The following is a 20,341-nucleotide window of genomic DNA, read 5'->3' as shown; positions in this document are numbered from 1 at the left end:
AGGCTCTGGACCTGCAACTTAGAGCTTGGAAGGGTGGGGTGTGCAGAGGGAGTCAAGAGTCTGTTTTTACCTCATTAAGCTTAAGAAGCACAGGGGGTTTATATTTCATTTTGAGACTGGGTAGCTCAGGCTGACTAGCACCAAACCGATCCTGTGCTTCTACCTCGTGTTAGGATTCCAGGCGTGCACCACCGTGCCTGTCCACACACCACACACATACTCATGTAATACACATACATTCTGAAGATTCTTAAATTTATGTGTCTTTGTGAGTATATGCTGCAAACGTGCAGGTGCCCAGAGTGGCCAGGAGAGGGAGCCAGAGCCCAGGGAGTTGGAGTTGGAGTTAGAGCCGACAGGAGCTGCTTGACATGGGCACAGGAAATCAAACTCAGGTCCTCTGGAAGAGAACTATGTACTTTTAACCACTGAGAGGCCTCTCCAGTCCCTTAAGTTAAAAACAAGCAAACAAACAAACAACTGCAGGGTTCTGAGCAGTCCCAATGGACTGCTGGGTAAAATAAGCCAGGCTCAGAAAGATCGACATTACGTGAATTCCCTCACACGCAAGATCTAGACAGAAAACGTAAGTGAGGCACAGAAGCAGAGGGGTGGCTCTGCTGGGTAGAGGAAGGGACTAGAAGGATGGGAACAAAACAGAGCAAGTATTTCAATGTCTTCCTCGTGGGCAGTGCCTGGTTGCTCATCAGAGACACAGTCACGAAAGCAGAAGCGGGAAGGAGATGAGCAGGGACAAGAGAGGTCCTGGGAAGTGGGCAGACAAGTGTCAGGACAGGCAGGCTTGACATGTCATAAGGAAAGCAACTGTTTACACCCGTTTTAAAAATAAAGGAACAGGCCGGGCCTGCATCAAGGGTCTGCTGTAGTGACACCGGCAGAGAAAAGGCACAGTCTTGAGACAGTCACCTTTTGCACATTGGATGTGCTTAGCAGAGGGAATTACTGAGGGAGTCCATGGGGGGTCTGAATGAGCAAGTGTCTTCAAACCCTTCCGGCATGTGCTGGTCAAACATGATGCTTTCAGTCACAGATATGGGAAACACAAAGGCCAGGCAGGCCAGGGCTTTGGCCCCTGCATCTGAAATGCCTGTTGGACGCCAGAGGTTGGACAACTAAGGGGCTAACACTCAGGTCTCCACTCCAGGGGAATCGCTGAGTGCAGTCTTCACTGGGAACCACCAGCATGAAGACCTTAGAAATGAGGGTGGGCAGAAGAGACCCGGGGTCTCATTCAAGAAGAGGCTGGAAACTGAGGAGTGGCCTTAGGGGGACCCAAAGACTCAGATGCAGCAGCAGGGGCAACTCCTGAAGAATGTTTCCAGGAAGCCAGGACACGATGGCAGCCGACCGAGCCCAAGCAAGGCTGGCTGACTTAGCCTCCTCAAGACCACCCACTGGGCATTTCACTACGCGCTTTTGTGGGGAAGCTCTGCACTCGTGCCTGATTGGAAAGGGTTCCAGCCAGAACCATAAGAGAGGAACAGGGACTACAGGTCATTAAAACGAGACGGTAGCTCAAAAGAAAAAAAAAAAAAAGGTATGTTGCATTTGTCCCCCAGAAGGGAACAAAGGTAAAAACGCCAACTGTAGAGCTCTGGGTCTCAGCAGAGGTGGGGAGGAAGCCAGGGGCACGGATGTGTGTACCCGTGAACCAGCCGGGTGCGGTGTGCAGGCCCCTCAGGTCCACTGCCTAGACGGTAACTGCAGAAGGGCTGGCGAGGGTCTGAGGCACGAGCTGGGGGAGGTGCTACACACCTGTGATCCCAGTACATCCAGTGTGCACAGTCATTGGCGCACACACAGGGACGAGCGGGAGGCAATCAGTCACCCTTTTCAGTACATGCTCAACACAGGAGGGGTCAAGTACCGCAGGGACACCAGCTGGATGGGGTTTCCATGCCAGCTGGGGCACGGAGAGTCGGTGACATCACTCAATCCTTCTGAACCTCAACTTCTCTTTCAGGAAATAATCTACTGTCCATGAGGATGGGGTTTCAAGAGTCTAGGTTATAATCTACGCGTGATATGCATTCACATGTGCATACACATGTTTTCAGGGAGCAATCGCTCGGTGTTGGCCAGTTCTGGTTCTCAGCCACTGTGTGCTAAGTGTAGAACAAGAAAACCAACTGCAGTTTCCATGTTGGTGCTGTGACAGCTTTATAAAATGCGTCCCAGAGGGTATTTTTGCTTGTTTGTTTTTTAAAGAATCTGGGCAGCTAAAGCTATAGGTCAAGACTAAAGCCTAGACTCCCTCAGTGATGGGTTGGGGGCGTGGCTCAGTGGTAGAGCCCCTGCCTAGAATTCCCCAGTGAGGGGCTGGGGGTGTGGCTGATAAATAGATCACTTACCTTATATGCAACACCCTTAGATCTACCCCCAGTGCAGGAAAACCTTGTCTCTCTCTCTCTTTCTCTCTCTCTCTCTCTCTCTCTCTCTCTCTCTCTCACACACACACACACACACACACACAAACATAAAATCCCTAGTGCCTAATATTTTTAGGGCAATGAAGGCTGAAGTCCCTATTCAGCCCACAGTATTTGTCTTCTGGGGCCACACTTGAAAATCCCCATTTTCCTAGAATAAAATCCATTTTATTTAGACCTCAGATTTGTGTAGACATGCCACTTGTGATGTCACAATCAACTTGTTTTTTGGTTTCTGTATTTCTACCCCATTTTATCTTAGTGCGTTGGTAGATGAGGACACACTGACGGTTATCATCTTCACCAAGTGTTTTCCTCTATTTTCCTGTGATTAATCTACTTTTTAGCTATATCTGTCCTTTTGGCAGGCTGTTTGCTTTCCAATTCCATGAAGGAACACTCCCCATTCATTTCTGGATCCTCGCTCTTGTTCTATATCATACTACGTAAAGCCACAAAGCTCCTCATACTGCTTTGAAATACACCTCTGATTTGTAGCTCTCAATTATAATGTCTAAGCATTCAACATCCACTCCCTGTGTCCCACAGTCTCTAAGGAATACTTTCAGGGACGTCTGCAGCAGACAAGGCCCCGGGTTCAATCCCCGGGGCTGCAAATGAAGAGAGGGTGAAGAAGGGGAGGAAGCGGAGGGGATGGAAACTGGTAAATTACAGGTCGGAGGTAGCTTCGTATTTAGCTCAAACTTTTACCTAAAGGAATGAATAAGTCAAAGAGAAAACTGTCACATTATCCGGAGGCAGGAACCAGAGTGTTTATTTTCCTGGGAGAGTGAAGTCTATTTTCTCTGCAAATGAAACACACACACACTCCGGGGAGACAGAGAGTGGTGCAGCCGTCCAGAGCACCTTCTGCAGGCTCACAGTTGCCTGGCACTGCAGTTCCAGGGGATCAATGGCCTCTTCTGGCCTCTTGGGGCAAAGCACTCGTTGCACATACACAAACACACACTCACCTACATTCCTAATTTAAAAATAAAGGTTTGGAAGTTGGATGTGGAAGTACACAAACAGTGAGTTCGAGGACAGCCTGGTCTACATTATAAGTCCCAGGCTACCCAGCAGTACTAAGACCCTGCTTCAAAAGAAAGTTTGGATATATCTGACATCTTTGTGTGGATGGATTTTGTGTCATGCTTTGGGGAATGCATCTTTGATTGTGTATTCTCCCCTCCCCCCACCCCCCCCCCCGTGTGTGTGTGTGTGTGTGTGTGTGTGTGTGTGTGTGTGTGTAGGTGTCCTGCTTTCAGGGTAATTTTCTTAACTACGAGGACAGGACAACTCATTCACCTTTCTGTGTGCTAGCTATTGACGCTCTGCCATGAGTAGCGTAGCCACAGGACCGTGTGTGCTTCCCCTGTGCTCTGGGGTCGTGTTCGCCCATAAACACACCTATGGGGCTTTGCATTTGGAGACAGCCTCATATGGAGCCCAGGCTGGTCGTGAACCCAGATCTCTCAGTTCTCCCATCTCCCTTCTGAAGAGCTAGAACTGCAGGCATGGATTACCACACCACAGATCTGGTCATTGATCTATCAGGTTGTTGTTGAGACAGGACCTTAAATAGCTCGGGCTGGCTTCGAAATCTCCCTGTGGTTGAAGACGTCCTTAAACTCTGACCCCAGTGCTGAGATCACAGGTGGGAACCACGGCACGGTTTCCTGGATGCAGGGGATCAACCCAGGGCTTCCTGCATGCTATGCAAGTAGGCAGCTGACACCTGCCCTGGAGCAACTTCCCAGTTTTGATATAGATACACATTTATAGATATGTTTTGATTCTACAACTATAAAAGAGAATCCAGGATGCTTCCATTACCTAGGTCTCTTCCTCCTTCCCCTTTATGCGTTATGTTATCATATAACTCAGTCATTAGATTACACAACCAAGCATTACACACGTACGCCTGTGTTACTTAAACCCAACACTCTTTATGCTGTGGCGTTAGGCATCCTTAGCCCTACAGTAAATAACATCAGTTCCACTGACAGCATTTCTGACGCTTACAAAATTCTATTCTAGATAGTTTGTGGTTGTTGTTGTTGCTTGTTTTGTTTTATTTTGTTTTTGAGATGCAGTCTAACTATATAGCCTTGGCTGGTTTGGAATTCACTATGTAGACCAGGCTGGCCTCTGTTGGCCTGCTTTTGCCACCTGAGTACTGAGATTAAAGGCATGTAATGCCACGCCCCCACATCTGCCATTGTTACAAAATCTGTACAAAGTCTGGGTTAAACATTTCCTCTCAACTTCTTTAGGAGCTTAAAAATCATTTCCCAGGCTAAGTAGAGTGTGTATAATGCCTTTGGTGATCTGAATAAGAAAAGCCTTCATAGGTTCACAGATCTGAATGCTTCTTACCAGGGAGTGGCATTATTTGAAAGGATTAGAAGGATTGGGAGGTGTGGTCACACTAGAACACGTGTGACCTTGGTGGAGGAAGTGTGTCACTAGGGGTGGGCCTGAAGGTTTCAAAAGCCCATGCCTGTCCTACGCTCTCTCTCTTTCTTGGCCTTCAAATCAGAATGCAGAACTCAGGTGCAATCTCCCTGACATAATGGATTGAAACTGTGAGCCAGCCCCCCAGGTAAGTGCTCTCTCTGGTAAGAGTTGCCTTGGTCGTGATGTCTTTTCACAGCAACAGAACCGTGACCAAGACAATGCCTTTATATGTGATAAGAACGAGTAAAGTAACATGTAAATTGCTTATTCTACAAGCATCATTCAGAAGTAATTACATATTTTTTTTGTGCCAGATTAATATGCAAGTCTCTACTGTAGGCCTAGATTAGCTTCAAATTCATGATCCTCCTGCCTCTGCCTCTTGAGTGCAGGCATTACAGGTATGTAACTACCAAAGTCAGTTCCATTCACGATCCACAAATTTCACATGTGATTATGAAAGATTTGAAGAGAGATTAACCTGTGACTCTCCTCCTAGGTCATGTGATCCTGTAATGCCCAGAGATTCTGTTATTAAGTCCCACAATCAATTTCCTCCCTCTTCTTGCTCTCTGAGACTGGGGGCTGTGTGTGCTATAAAACCACCCATATATATATATATATATATATATATATATATATATATATATATACACACATACATATATATACACACACATACATAAATATACATATATATATACATACACACACACACACACACACATATATACATACATATCACATCACTCAGTTGGCTCTCTCCTCCCCACTTTACGTGAATTCCAGGAACCACGCTCAAGTTATGTCCAAACCACTGCCACACACCAGGCCATCACAGTGGCTCAGAATTAATGTATGTAGACAGACACTCACATATATACATACATGCATGTGTACGTACAGGGTTTCCTGTATGCTTGGCTGGCCTCAAACCCTATGTAGCCCAGGGTGACCTTAAACCTCTCATCCTCCTGCCTCTTCCTCAATTGCCCGGATTGCAGGTCTGCTCTACCACATTACATTTCTGTGGTGTTACACCCTGCTAATAATTTTGCTAGTGGACTTTCCCTTGGGACCAGCTACTTCCTTTCAGGTTGTTTACCCAAATTCCCCTTTACCCTTCCTTTCTCTGAGAAACAAATTTCTGCTTCACCCTTCCCCTCTTCTTTGGCTGGGACAAGAGTGTTACATGTTTGCTGCTCTTTTGTCTTCCCTGGCTGCCCGCCAACCTTTGGTTAATTTCACTCAGCCTGTTTCCACTTACCAGCCTGACAAACTCCCGCTCCTGCGCTTTCCAAGTCCCGTCTGCAGGGTGCCGACTCCTATGTTTGGTCCTCTCTCCTCTTTCTTTTCTAGATTCCGGGGGCTTCTGTGTCCTTTTCCACTGCGGCTTTTATCTCTTTATAAAAAGCACACACTTGGGGTAGGAGATGGTTCAGTGAGTAAGAGTGCTTGCTACTCCTGCAGAGGACCTGAGCTTCCATGATGGCTGCCAACCACCTGTAACTCCAGTTCTAGGGGATCTGGTGCCCTCTCCTGGCCTCTGAGGACACTGCATGCAGGAGGTACATGTATACACACACACACACACACACACACACACACACACACACACGCACACACACACAAGTAAATACTCTTACTCATAAACATAAATTTTAAAAAGTCTCTGTTCTGAATCTACCTTTCAAACTAGCAAATACTTTATTTTGGGGTCAGGGTGGCGCCATGTAGCTGAGGCTGGCCTTAAACTCTACCCCACTCCTGCCTTAGCCTCCTGAGTGCTGGGGCTACAGGCCTGCGCCACTGTGCCTGGCTGTTTGTGAGGTATTTGTTCAACCTTCAAGTGTTTGCTAAAAGGTTTTCTGGATTCTTCTCCCCTTTCTCTTAGGGTGTCACCTCACAGCCTTCTGCTACTCCTTCTGGGTACTTAGTCATTCTGAATATGACTGACCAGCTCTTTCTTGAACAGTTCCTTCCAACAAGGCTTTGGGGAGAGAGGTGGAAGACACACTCAGCAAAAAAAAAAAAAAAAAAAAAAAAAGCTTCTAAATTTAAGATAGAGGGTGTTTTCTCAGCCTGCCCTGGCGGTGCACACCTTTAATCCCAGCACTGGGGATGCAGAGGCAGAGAGGAAGTTGAGTTCAAGGCCAGGGGTCTACGTGGGAGTCTCGGGTCAGCCAGGTTAACTAGTGAGACCCTAAGAATGATGTCTTTAGTTTTCTTCTCAGCTTATTGAACGGTGATCGGCAATGATAGAGTTGTTCAAACTGGTGCTACCACAGCCCAAATCTACAAATACGGTCAACCCCCTCACACTCCCTCCTCACTGCTTAGCTCCCTACTGCCACAGAAGCACGCTCGGGAGAACTGCTTTGTGGCCCTTTGTGCCGATTCCCACAGTCCTCATCAGGACACGGGCGGCTCTGTCTCCTAGGACATCCTGCACATCAAGCCTGTCTACACTGGGAGCCTCACCTGAAGGCTGGGCGGGACAGCCCTTGCTGAGGGTCTTTTATACTCCCGGACTTCACGGGATCTGCCTGGGATCTGGGTAACGGTCTTCTTAGATTTCTGAGACACAAAGTCTGGGCACAGTGTGGTAGAGGGTTCGAGAGGGCTCACAAGCAAGCCTTATAAGGAAGAACTGGAGGGAGGGCGGGAAAGAGAAGCCAGCTCTCCTCATTTTCCTTAATTGTTCTGACACGATTTCAGGACGAGTAACAAGTGACATGTTTTTACTGCCACTTTCAAGTGAGAAGTTAAGTAAGTAATTTTAGGAATTTAATGACACAATTAGAAACAATCCAACTCTCCAAAAATTGGGGCACATTCAAAGAGTGAAATAAATAAGAGTACATGCACATCCAGTCTGAGAATTCTATAGGCAGACTTAAAAAAAAAAATTTATTTATTTTATGTGAGTACACTGCCTCTGTCTTCAGACACACCGGCTCCCATTACAGATGGTCGTGAGCCACCATGTGGTTGTGGGAATTGAACTCAGGACCTCTGGAAGAGCAGTCAGTGCTCTAACCACTGAGCCATCTCTCCAGTCCACCTTTTTTTTTTTTTTTTTAATGTATGAAACACAAGCTTGGTAAAGGGATGTAACCGTCCACGTGAGAAGCACGTGATACGATGTCAGACATGGCGAATTATGTGTACGGCATTGGGTTTGCTACGTAAAAATACATATGCACGTAGGATGAAAAATAGAAGGGAAATATTTTCCTGTGGTGGTGGTAGCAGAAATGAAACCCAGGCGTGCACAGACTATCCAAGTGCTCTACACCTAAGCCACACTTTCACCTTCAGTATTCAAAACAGTTCTTCCTGACCGTGCTGTGCGTGTGTCTATGTGTGTGTCTCTGTGCATCTCTCTGTGTGTCTCTGTGTTTCTGTATGTGTGTGTCGTGTAATATGTCTGTGTCTCTGTATCAGTGTGTGTGTGTATCAGTGCGTGTGTCTCTGTGCATCTCTCTGTATGTCTGTGTGTGTCTGTGTTTCTGCATGTGTGTGCCATGTAATATGTCTGTGTCTCCGTATCAGTGTATGTGTGTGTCAGTGTGTTTGTGTGTCTGTGTGTATGTGCGTCTCTGTGTGTCTATGTGTGTCTGTGTTCCTGTATGTGTGTGTCGTGTAATGTCTGTGTCTCTGTATCAGTGTGTGTGTGTATCAGTGTGTGTGTGTGTGTGTGTGTGTGTGTGTGTGTGTAATAACTAGAGACTGAACCTAGGGCCTAGGCAAATACCTACCACTGAACATCTCTGGCCTATCTTACCTTGTTTACTCTGAGACAGGGTCTTGATAAGCTGCCCATGCTGGCTTTCAACTTCCTCACTAATCCTCTGCCTCAGCATCCAGCCAGCCCTAAAAACCTTTTTCTTTCTTTTTTTTGATACAAGTGTACAAGGTGGGTGTGCTGACACATGCCTTTGATCCCAGCACTCGGGCAGCAGAGGTGAGTGGATCTCTGTGAGGTCAAGGCTAGCCTGGACTACATAGTGAGACCCTGTCAAAACCACAAAAAGTGTGTGTGTGTGTGTGTGTGTGTGTATTCCTAAATACATAAGTACAACTTCTATCAATATAATGTATGTATGTATGTTTTCAGGGCAAATCATTTGGTATAAGATAACCAACTGCTGTGCCCTCCCCTATTTTTAATAATAACTAATGAAAAAAGAGGCCATGAATTTAAGCAGGTATTTTGGGGGGCTTTAAGGAACGTGGAGGGGGAAATGGCATCACTATAAACAAAGAGTAGTTGTGAGTCTGAAGCACCGTGTTTCATCTCCCAGTCTGTTTCAGCATCACAGTGTAGCATGTATAACACCAAATAAAACAAAATAAATGCTCAATAAATAGAAGCCTAACGGTAACACAGCCTTCCTCTGCTGACAGCTGACATTAAATTGTACTGCCCGTCCCCCACTTGCCTGGACTAACGATGTCCCCTCAGCCAAGCTAAGCTGCTTCTTCCAACCCAGTTCCAGACAGATCTTCCCAGCTCCCAGCAGTGGCTGCCTCCCCCCCCCCCCCCCCCCGCCACCTTCCCGCAACCCCACAGGCTCACCCTGCCTCAAACGCAAGCTTATTTACGTAGCCCCAGTAATGCGCTGGGCTTTAAGGGCAGCGGCACGTGAGACTGTGGACTGTGACCTTTCGGCTTGTTTTGATTATGATAAAGGACAGTAGAAAATTGCACGCTACATTTAAAGGCCAATTTAAAGCCAAGGTGTTTATGCAAGTAAACAGAAAAAAAAAAAAAAAGAAAGAAAAAAAAAAGCACCAAGCACACTGCAGACGCTCAACACAGGATATGTGCTTTTAAATCTCTAACATTTGAAGCTTCCGGTTGAGGGGCATAAACTACAGACTGAACGGGAGCAAACAGACTCTAACCCACAAGCGGGGCTGGGCAGGGGTGTGAACACAGATTCTCTATACAGCTTAAGCCCGTCTCCTTCCCTTCAGTTTTCACGTCGATGTCTCAAGGTTCCTGCTTTTCAAATTCTGACACTGCCAAGACGCCCCCGAAACAGCTCTGAAGCACGCTGTCGCACACTGTCGCACACTCAAGGTGAGCCGGGGTTATGCTCAGAGTTCCGATGAAGTGACTGAGGTGACCCCATTCTGTCCTGCTCAGGCACTGCTGAGCCCTAAGCACCTCCGAGTGGTTGTGTAACACATTTGGGATCTTCCACGACCCTGACCACGGTCTGATGGGGAAAGCAAAACAACTGGTGTGTTCTGCCAAAACAAATGCTACCAGGTTCCCCTGACCTGCACCTGACAGCAGTGTCACTGTGGCGTTTGCCTTCAGAAATGCTCCCACTCTTGGCCACCAGCTAATAAAGGACTCCAACTTGGCCTTACGTGGAGGGCAGTCTGTAACTGTCTCGCCTGGACTGTAGCATCAGGCCACCTAGGGCTGAGACTGGGGCTGTGTTTCAAAGGAAACAGAAACGCAAACACACACATCATACTGAGGAAGGGCATGGTGGTGCACATCTGTAATCCCAGCACTCAAGGCTGAGGCTGGAGGATCAACACTTGGAGGCTAGCCTGGGCTACAGAGTGAGCTATTAGCTTAAAATCAAGTGAAACTTAAACCAGTAAGTCATTTAGAAAACAGAAACCCAATGTACAAGCTGGTCTACCTTATAAAGAATTATTTGTAGTCTTTGAATAATTAACGATTGAATAATTAACTCAAAAATCTGTATTTTCACACACACACACACACACACACACACACAAATATATATATAGTGGTGTTAGGAGTCCGCACCTTTAATCAGAGTTCTGAGTTTGAGTTCCCGGCCTGACAGGGCTGCACAGTGAGAGCCTGTGTTGAAACACAGAGAGAGATTGCAAGAACAGCCAGTGAGCCTCTGAGCTCAGTTGTGGCCTCCACGGGACAGGGGGTGGTGGGTGGAAGAAACCTGTTAGAGGATATGCCAGCTTGTGGCTCCCCAGATGGACTCAGGCACAGAAAGATGGCCCGGGCTTCTCTCTCTTTCCCACTCTACACATTTCTCAAACAGTCTCACCCACACATCTACAAGCTGGTAATGTGGAAGTGTCCGTTTTCCAACACAGATGGAGTGCCTGCCTTTGGAGCCGCACAGCCAGCTTCCTCAATTCCCTATCTTTAGCCCGGCTACTTTGAAAGAGCCATCAGTACCAAAGTCAGCTGGTGGGGGGCGGGCAGGAGAATCATGAGTTCAGAGCCAGCCTGGGGTACAGAGTAAAACCTTGTCCTTGAAAGTAACTTCTAGACCCCAAAAATCAAAATACTGGCTGTTCTCAGTCCTCTGTTCCTAAAGGACCCGGACCAACAGCTCGAAGCTGGTGACTAAGAAGGGCCTCTCATTTCTGCAAAGGTGACTCAGGATGTCGGTAAGCCTTGCCAGTAACTTGAAGGTGAGGGCTTTGAGCCACATGGTACCATGTCACTCTGACCTCTGTGGGCTGCAGATTATGTTCAGCCCGTGGCCAGTGATTGAGTCTCATGCATAAAGGATACTTTTTATGTTGACTTGACATCGGCTAGAGTCTATGAGGGAGAGCCTCAACTAAGGAAGCTCCCTCCCCATCGGACTGGCCTCTGGGAAAGCCTGTGGTACGTTTACTTGATCAGTGTGGAAGGGCTCAACTCACTGTGAGCAGTGCTACCCCTGGGAAAGTAAAAGCAAGGGGACAAGGAAACCACGGAGAGTACCAGGTAGTCAGCACCCATTCCTCTCTGGACACTGAGGGCTCCTACCTCCAGGTCCCCGGCCTGACTTTCTTCAGTGATGAGCTGTGAGCTGAAGTGTAAGCTGAGACAGACCCTTTCTACCCCAGGTTGCTTTTGATCAGGGCGTTTCTAATGAAGACAAGTCGCTTATCCGGAGCTCGGATGAGCTGTCCTGCCTGGCATCAGGCCACACACCCTGAACTCACAGGAAGAGCAATGGATGCTTGGGTTTGGGATGCTCTGGACCGCCCTGCATCTCTCCCTTCAGTCGGTTCCGGTCTGTATCTTTGTACCTTCAAGTATGGTATGTCCCTGAGTTCTAGGATTCATTTTAGCCAACTGCTCATCACGAATGGCTAGGGCACCTCACTTAGCTAACGACTAGCTTCTCAGGGACTCCAAAGGAATGCCATCAGAGGACGTGCGAAGCCCGGACCTTGCTGCACCCGGTGTCCTAGTTTGCTCTCTCCTGCCGAGATGAAGCACCGTGACTAAAGCAACCTCTGGAGGACGACAGCTTATTGGCTTTATACCCCCAGTCCCTCACGAAAGGGAAGTCAAGGCAGAAACTGGGGGAAGGAATTTAAGCTGAGGCCACGGAGGGGTGCTGCTTAATGGCTTGCTCAGCCTGCTTAGAGATGTCACTGCCAGAGGGGACAGAAACCTCCCACGGCCATCATTATTAACCAGTCTGGCAGAGGCATCTTCTCAAGTGAGGTTTTCTTCTTCCCAGAAGAACTTGAGCTTGCTTCAAGTCGCCAAACAAGTAACCAGCGCACCCACATCCTTGGCGTCCCCACCAAATTATTTGGATAAACGCACTGATGTAAGATTCCTTGGGTCTGTGACACAGAAGGTCCTGTGACCTCTTCCACAGCAGCACGTATCACTCAGGGCCACACGAGCCACACCATGGGGACGCTCACTTTCTTCCACTCCCCTCCCCATGCACCACCCGCCTCATTCTGGACTTGCCAACTTCACTCCCACTCCGGAGCTGCTTCCTTTTTTGCCATGTAATTCCTGTTTCCGAGTCTCACCCTTGAGGGCTCAGCTTTCCTGGGACCCGGAGGAGCCCTTCCCAACCCCAACCCCTGCCCAGTCACTCCTCCTCTGCTTTGATTTCTCTTTCTGCTTGTCCTCCACATCAAAGTTAAGTTCCGAGTCCCCTCCCAGGGTGGATTCCGGGACAGGAAGATAATCGCTTACTGAGTATCCTAATTGGATATTCAGGTCCCACAGAATCCGCTGAACAGGATTAACTCAGCAGTGGGCTCTAGCTTTATTCTGCCCTCCACAATCCATTCTCCACACCACATCCTGAGTCCGGTTTCTCTCAGGAGCTCGGGGTGGGGGTGGGGGGCACCACCCAGCTGTTTCTACTCTCAGTCTATACTGTGTACATCTGTTCTCCCGCTAGGCTGTCCTGGGCACGTGTTCAGGATGAACGTCCCTGTCTGGAGCCTTGTGTGTATTCTTCTCAAGTATCACAAGGAGGTAGGGTCCTATCTTACTTGTTTATACGGCGACCTTGAGGCACATTGCCTGCTTAGCACGGTAGGTGTCTAGACATTCAACCCATAGGTTAGACAAGCTCAAGTCCTGGTTACTCCTTCCACGTTCTCCATAGAAACCAGATCCGTGTGACCCACAAAACAGGTGCCCAGACGGGTTTAAAAGCAGCAAAACAACTACTCTGACCCAGAGAAAAGTCAGGGTGCCCAAGCATCTTGAGTGTGTTTTTAAGGATGTGAGCAAGGAAGACCGCTCAGGAACTTTAAAGAGCTTGATTCAGTCGCTTCTGATTTATTCTGTGATTTCTTTCAGCGCATCTTCCTACCACACAGCTACTAGCGTTTAACTTTGGCTCCACAGTGCCACGGAGGTATTTCGGTCTTTGTTCGAAACAAAGATACTAATGTGCCTAAAGAGGCATCATTCTGGGGCTGGAGAGATGGCTCAGCGGCTAAGCACGCACTTGCCGCTCTGCCGGAGGACCAGGGTTCGGTTCCCAGCGCCACCAGCTCCAGTTCCCGGGAAACCGGTGCTCTTCGCTGGTCCCTCCCAGGCCACGGCTAGGTGCATACTGCACAGAAATAATCGGGTAAACTTTAAGGAAAACAGCAAGTAACGCTTGGCCCGAAACCCCTGGCAATGTGCATGTTGCCTTTTGTGAACTCACAGGCCTGCCCTGAAACCGTGCCGGTAAGTTCTAGGAATTCCAAGAAAGACAGAAAGAAAACAGAATGGTGGATGATTGGAGAGACTGCCCAGACCCCCTCCCCCCAAAGCAATGACGACTTTTCCACCCAACACCATCTGCAGACAGCAACAGCAAGGTCTGAAGCTCCCGATGGGGACGAAGGCTCCAACAGTCTCTTACTTTTCTTTTAGCCTTTGCAACCGACAGGCAGAAAAAAGAAATTAAAAAAAAAAAAAAACAAAAAAAACAAAAAAACAAACTTTTTACACAGGTATATGCAATCAAAACGAGAAGTAACATAACAGGCCTCAGGCCTAGTCTACCGTATCCCACTGCATTTCACCGAGACGCAGGATTCACAACCTCGGCACCAGTTCCACAGCCAACATTTCCATAAGCACCGAAATAACCACAGAACAACTACACTGATTTAAAAAGGCCACGTTTCCGTTTTCTTTCTTCCCTCTTTCTCCTTTCTGCGTGTGTACAGGGTGACAGGAGACGGATGCACAGGGACATGATCTGTCCGTCATGAGTTTTAGGAGGCGGAGTCTCTCCCTGCAACCTGGGACTGTAAGAACTTACTACTGTGCCTGGCTGTTTTACATGCACACTAGAGATATGAAGTCTTCACTTTGTTTCCTATTTTTTTCACCCAGGGTTTTATTATGTAGCCCAGGATAGTCTCAAATTCTCGAACCTTCTGCCTCTGGGGGGTAGGGGAGCAGATACCACAATAACCAGAGAGAAACTCATTTGATCAGATTCTGGTGCTATTTTAAAATGATGAACAGTAAAGTCTTTACCCTAGAGTCAAACTCTTTCGAGATCCTGGTTTCTTTTTATTCTTTGAGGGACAAGGCCTCATGTGTCCATTTCACCCAGGCGGGCCTTTGAATGTGTGATCTTCCCACTTCCACCTCCTGAGTCCCGGGATCACAGACACGCGCCACCATGCCAGGATGAGAGACTGGACTGGCCTCTCATGGTTCGACTGCGTGGTCTCGGTCATTCATCTACATGGTCGGCTACGGGGGGAGACAAGGGAGTGGATCATATAACGGTCCAAGGGGCCCCGTACCTTAATATTGGAAAACCACAAATCGTTCTCATGGAGGGTGGCCAGGTACACGGATGTGAGAAGTCCAATGCAAAGGGCCACAGTTCCGCCAACTGCAGATGACAGGATCTTCCAGAACCTTCCAGAGGTACAACCTTTTAGGACAGAAAAAAAAAAACAAAGCACATAAAACACGAAACTTAGAGACGGCTCCACTGTTAACATCACTGCAGTGACCGGGGTTTGGATCCCAGCACTCCTGTAACTCCCAGTGTAGGAGAGCTGATGTCCTCTTCTGCCCTGCGTCCCTTTGTCCAGCCTCCACACCAACACGCAGAGACGCAGATTTAAGAATAGAAATAAATAGTACAGGGACAAAGGACATGCCAACTAGGAAAGATACAAAGGCGGGAGGATTAAGGATGGTCAGAAAGGACGATGGATATTCTAGGAGGGAACAGATGAAGGATACGAACCGTCCATGAGCAAAAGGGAACGTGGCCAATAACCGTAGCAGAAGGAAGAAGACCTGCTAAACTTCATTCAAATTCCCTAGCAGTGACAAAAGAATGTACCTTAGCGAAGAGGAAACTGGAGATGGCAGGAGCTGGACGTGTGGCTCAGTAGTGGAGCATGTGCCTGACATGACCCGCCATGCAAGAGGGGATATATGTAACTGGAGTTTAGAACCGCTTTGGAAATGTGCTGGCTAGTATTTATGTCACCTTGACACAAGCTAGACTCAGCTGAGAAGCGGGGAACCTCAAATTGAGAAGCTGCCTCCCTAAGTTGGGCTGCAGGCAAGGCTGTAGTGGATTTTCCTAATCAGTGAGTGACTATGAAACTGGGGTCTTCAGTGCTAGATAAGAAAGCAGGCTGAGCAAGCCATGAGAAGCAAGCCAGTAAGCAGCACCCCTCCATGGCCTCTGCACCAGCTCCTTCCTCCTGGTTCTCGCCCCGCTTGAGCTCCTGCCCTGTGTGAGCTCCTGCCCTGTGTGAGCTCCTGCCCCGACTTCCTTTGGTGGTGAACAGCAATGCAGAAGTAAGTGTAAGCTCAAGAAACCCTTTTTTTCCCCAAGTCACTTTTAGCTCATTGTGTTTCATCACACACAGCAATGGAAACCCTAACACATGAATGGGTTTAAATAATTAAATCTCTTGAGGACCAGAGAGATGGCTCAGGAATAAAGAGCACTTACTGCCATTAAGAAGGACACAGGTTCCAGTCCCAGTACCTAACACAGTGACTTAAACTATATATAACTCCAGTTCCAGGGAACCCAATGCCCTCCTCTGACCTCCAGGGGTTCCTTCCTCCTTCTGACCAGCAGGCACACACGCACACGTGACATACTTAGGAAAGGCTCAGGACATGGAACAGGAAGAGCAGCAAGTTCCGGAGCCACGCGTGGATCTTGCCTGTTTTCTAAAAGCTGCTTTAGGGTAACCATGTGCAGATGCATCGTTCAGACAGCAAGACAAACACCGGCGTCTACTCCCCGGATGAGCAAGTCGGTGGAGGCAGGTTTTCTTTCTTCTGAAAGTTGTCTTTTATGTTCAAGGTTGCCTTTTTCTGACATGATGTCATAAGGTGAGCAATCTTCAACTTTTTTTTTTTTTTTTAATTAAAAACAAAACAAAACACTGGGGCTGGAACGGTGCTTGGCTGTTTGAGAGCACTTACTGCTCTTGCAGAGGACCCAGTTTCAGCTCCTACCACCCACATGGTGGCTTATAGCCAATTGTAACTCCAGTTCCAGGGAACCCAACACCCAAATCTGACCTGAGAGGTCACCAGGCATACGTGTAGTGTATGTGCAAGCAGAACTCAAACACGTAAAAATAAATGAACACATCTTTACAGATAATCAACCTAGAGGCTGGTGAGGCAGCTCAGCGAGTAGGGAAGGTGCTTGCTGCCAAGCCTCATGACCTGAGCTTAATCTCTAACACACAAGGTGGGAAGAGAGAACGCTTTCCTGCCAGTGGGCCTCAGACCTTCACCTAAACACCCTGTTCAGCCACCATACAAGGCATATAAATAAGTGTAATTTTTAAAAAAGGACACAATCTAACATAAATTTTCACTGCGTATCATCAGAAACGATTCCAAATGACCTAATATGCCTTGGCTCTCATCAGCTTGGCCTAATGGTCTGGCTTTCCAACCGAGAGACCTTTTATCTTATTAAACAGCTTTCTCTGCTACTTACTAGCTCTGGCTGCTAAGAATTCATCTGGCCACAAAGGATGAATTATGTCCTCTACAGAAGACGGCTGATGGGTGTGGAGTTTTTCCACGCTTACTAAAAGAAATTTGGCCATGTTCAATTACCTAGCAACTGCTCAACGTTAGAGAAACATTTCGACAGGCTCTGTTTTCTCTTCCCTGCCTTCCATTCCTACGCTCCCTAAATAGAGCAAAGGAGGTAACTTCAGAATCTGACTGAATACAAACTGTCCTTTTCAAAGGTGTTAGTGAAGTGGGAATGAGAGGAGACTAAAAGGAGAGGACACCTGGAAGGCATAATGCGACGCACAGGGTACACCAGACAAGGTACCGCAGACAGGTCAAGCAAACCTCTAACGGACCTGATCACACGGCCACCGAAAGTTAACCAACACATAACTTTCCTTCTCATCAACGCTCATTTACTGATTACAGCTGAAAAGCCAATATAATCAAAGGACAGTCAGAATTTCTGGGTGCTTGGAACAAGTGTCCTTCCTAAGCGTCACCATTTTTTTTTTTTTTTTTTTTTGCCCTATTAGATCATGGCATATGTTAATACGCAGAAATGAAAGTAATCCAAAATACTGGCTTGAGTTCTCATCACCTACCAGACGGCAATTTCTTTTCCAGCTTCGCATCTTCTTTGGGTGATGGAAAATCCTCAGAGACTTCTACGGGTTTTGTCTCTTTTCTTTGCCGGATGTACATCATGATGTCAAAGACTCATACGCATTGTTCTTCCAACCACACCTACAAACAACATCAGATGAATACCCCAAGGAAATGTCAGCAGCCACTTTACCCAATACACCCTTACGCTCTTATGTGCTTAAGTGGCCTGACTTAGCCTGCTGTCCCCTGCTCTCAGCAGACCCTCCCATACAAATCTTAATCAGCCTTTAAAGACAAAACACAAATGTTGAACTCAACCACATTTATGAAGCACCTGCTCTCCAGCAGGCACTGCCAGGAGGCACGGATACAGGTAAGCCGTATGAAGAAGCCCGGCACTTCTTCCAGGGAGCCATCTTGGATGCTCCACATCTTGTGATGTTTTTCCCTCCTCAATTCTGTAACACTAACCGTGTGATTTGATGCGCTGACACAGTTTTACATTGTTTTCTACAGTTCCGACAAAAAGTAGTGGGTCTGATTCTCCCACAGAACTGACCACGTGGGAGGGATTCCTAGTAAACTTGTGACAGCCAGGTTTCGAAGAACTGAAACATTGTTTCTTCTGATACCTGAATTTTAGCACCTGTGTTCTTTGGAAAAATCACTAAGCTTTATGCCTGGGTGTCAGAGACAGCATGGGGCTGTGCCAATCAGGGTGGCTGCTCTCCCTGGGGAGCAACTGTGGGTGTAGCAGCAGGAGCAGTTACCTAGTTTGGAAGCTGTAAGAGGGAGGCGGGGGTGTGGTGGTGGTGAGTAAGCTGGCTTCAGTCCCCCCGGGAACATCTTGCCTCTTCCTCTGACTAATGAATAGCGTTTTACTAATTATCTATTAAAGATGAGGAGTAGCCAGACGCGATCGTTTCAGCAGCTTGTCCAGCCTGCACTCGAGGTACCAAAGTCTCCTTTTACCTAACGGAAAGGCTCTTGCTCCACACAACAGAGGAAGCCAATACCACACAATGCTTTTGTTAAGAGTCGTTCATTCAAAAATGCTGAGACGGAGCACAGACCCAAATGCTGGGTGCCCAAAATCACAAGAAACGGGGGTGGGGAGGGGGGAGTATACGGAGGAGGGGGGTTGAGGAAAAAGAATCTTTTCAAAGTCTTGCAGCCACAGCTGGAATCCTCATCCCTCCTGGGGTGTACCCGGCTAGCCCTCGGCGGGTAAGGGCTATACAGGGCCCACCTTACATCTACCCAGAGCCTGTTGAGGCAGAAAGTTAACAAACACGCCGGGTGCTGCTTACGATTCGCGTCTGGATGGCAACAACCTCGCCAACTAGGAAACAAAAAGTTGCTCCGGCCAGCCGGACGCAAAGCCCCGCCAGACCTTAGCAATGGGACCCCCGAAGGCAATGCCTGAACCTGCGACCAGGACGCGCGCCACTCCCCCGCACCTGGAGCCACTACCCTGCGCACCTGGCGAGCCCAAGAGAGGGCCAGGTGCCAGCGGGCCCGGGAACCTCGAGGCACACGCTTCCGCTCACAGACGCTCCCTCCCATGCCCCGCCCACGTGTCCCGTAGACACCGCGCGTCCAGTTCCCTCGCGGCCCGACCCGCAGCCACAGACCTGCGCGGCCTCAGCAGTCCTCGCGGGCGACTCGGGATTGGCAAGGAAGCACGCCGAGCACCCAAGCCTTGGGGACGCGCCCACTTCACGGGCTACGGCGAAGTGACGACCCGGACGACTCGGCTGTCGCCGGCTCTGTGCGGCGCGGTGGAAGGATGGGCCTGGGGGGCATCTGCAGCCCCGGGAAGGGGCGCGCCGGGGAGGCCGGGCCGCTGCCGCTGCATTCATTGGTCTCGGCAGCTGTTCGTCAACGCCAGGCCCCGCCCCCGCCTCCCGCGCTGCCCCGCCCCGTCTCGTGCGGCGCACACCGGAAGGAAGAGGTGCACTTCCGCTCAGAGGGCCGTTGCGGGTAGTAGGTTTGTAGGCAGAGCTTCAGCTTGGTATGTTTCCTGTCTTCGGGGTCCCTGGTGCCCCGAGGAAAGGTTACCCAGTCTCAGGGGACCTTCCCAGCTTTACCTCCTGCCCCCAGTGTCCAGCTATATGTGCTTTCGACGTTGTTTAGCGACAAAATCCGCGGACACGTTTGTGTCTCTAAAGTCACGCCTCTCACTCCCCACACCCCTAACCCATCCACACCCGTCTTCCACCCCCGTAGTACAGCTCTGGGCTTTGTTAGCATGCTTCTCCAGTGTTGCTTGAACGCCTCTTTTCCTTTCTTTGGGACAGTGTCTCACTGTGTGGCTCTGGCTGGCTGAAACTGCATGTAGACCAATTTGGCTTCAACTCCGCTTCTGCCTCCTGAGTTCTGTAACTAAAGAAAGGTGTGAGCCACACTGAGTTTTCGTAGTGGATGGCCCTCTGAGATCGATACCTAGGAAAAGGCGACCTGTCATCTAATTCCAACAAAAATTATACCACCGTGCCTTTCTTGGCTACCTGTCCCTGATAGATCTTTTCCCCTTTTGTTTATCAACTGCTAATAGCAAGAACTGTTAATA

General features: G+C 48.5%; 1 protein-coding gene across 1 annotated transcript in view; it reads right to left on the bottom strand.

Moving 5' to 3' along the window:
* Window positions 1-19,527, bottom strand: part of DPY19L3 (dpy-19 like C-mannosyltransferase 3) — a 62,000-nt gene extending 42,473 nt beyond the window's left edge. The window contains exons 1-3 of the mRNA XM_080908632.1: window positions 19,404-19,527; window positions 17,766-17,907; window positions 14,946-15,079 (exon numbers count right to left, since the gene is read on the bottom strand). Of these exons, the coding sequence (XP_080764758.1) occupies window positions 14,946-15,079; window positions 17,766-17,868 (237 nt within the window). The 5' untranslated portion in view covers window positions 17,869-17,907; window positions 19,404-19,527. The remainder of the gene's footprint in view (window positions 1-14,945; window positions 15,080-17,765; window positions 17,908-19,403) is intronic.
* Window positions 19,528-20,341: the final 814 nt, after the last annotated feature.

This window comes from Micromys minutus (assembly GCF_963924665.1).
Source record: "Micromys minutus genome assembly, chromosome: 32".
Classification (NCBI taxonomy): Eukaryota; Metazoa; Chordata; class Mammalia; order Rodentia; family Muridae; genus Micromys; species Micromys minutus.
This window is presented reverse-complemented; position numbering and strand designations above follow the sequence as displayed.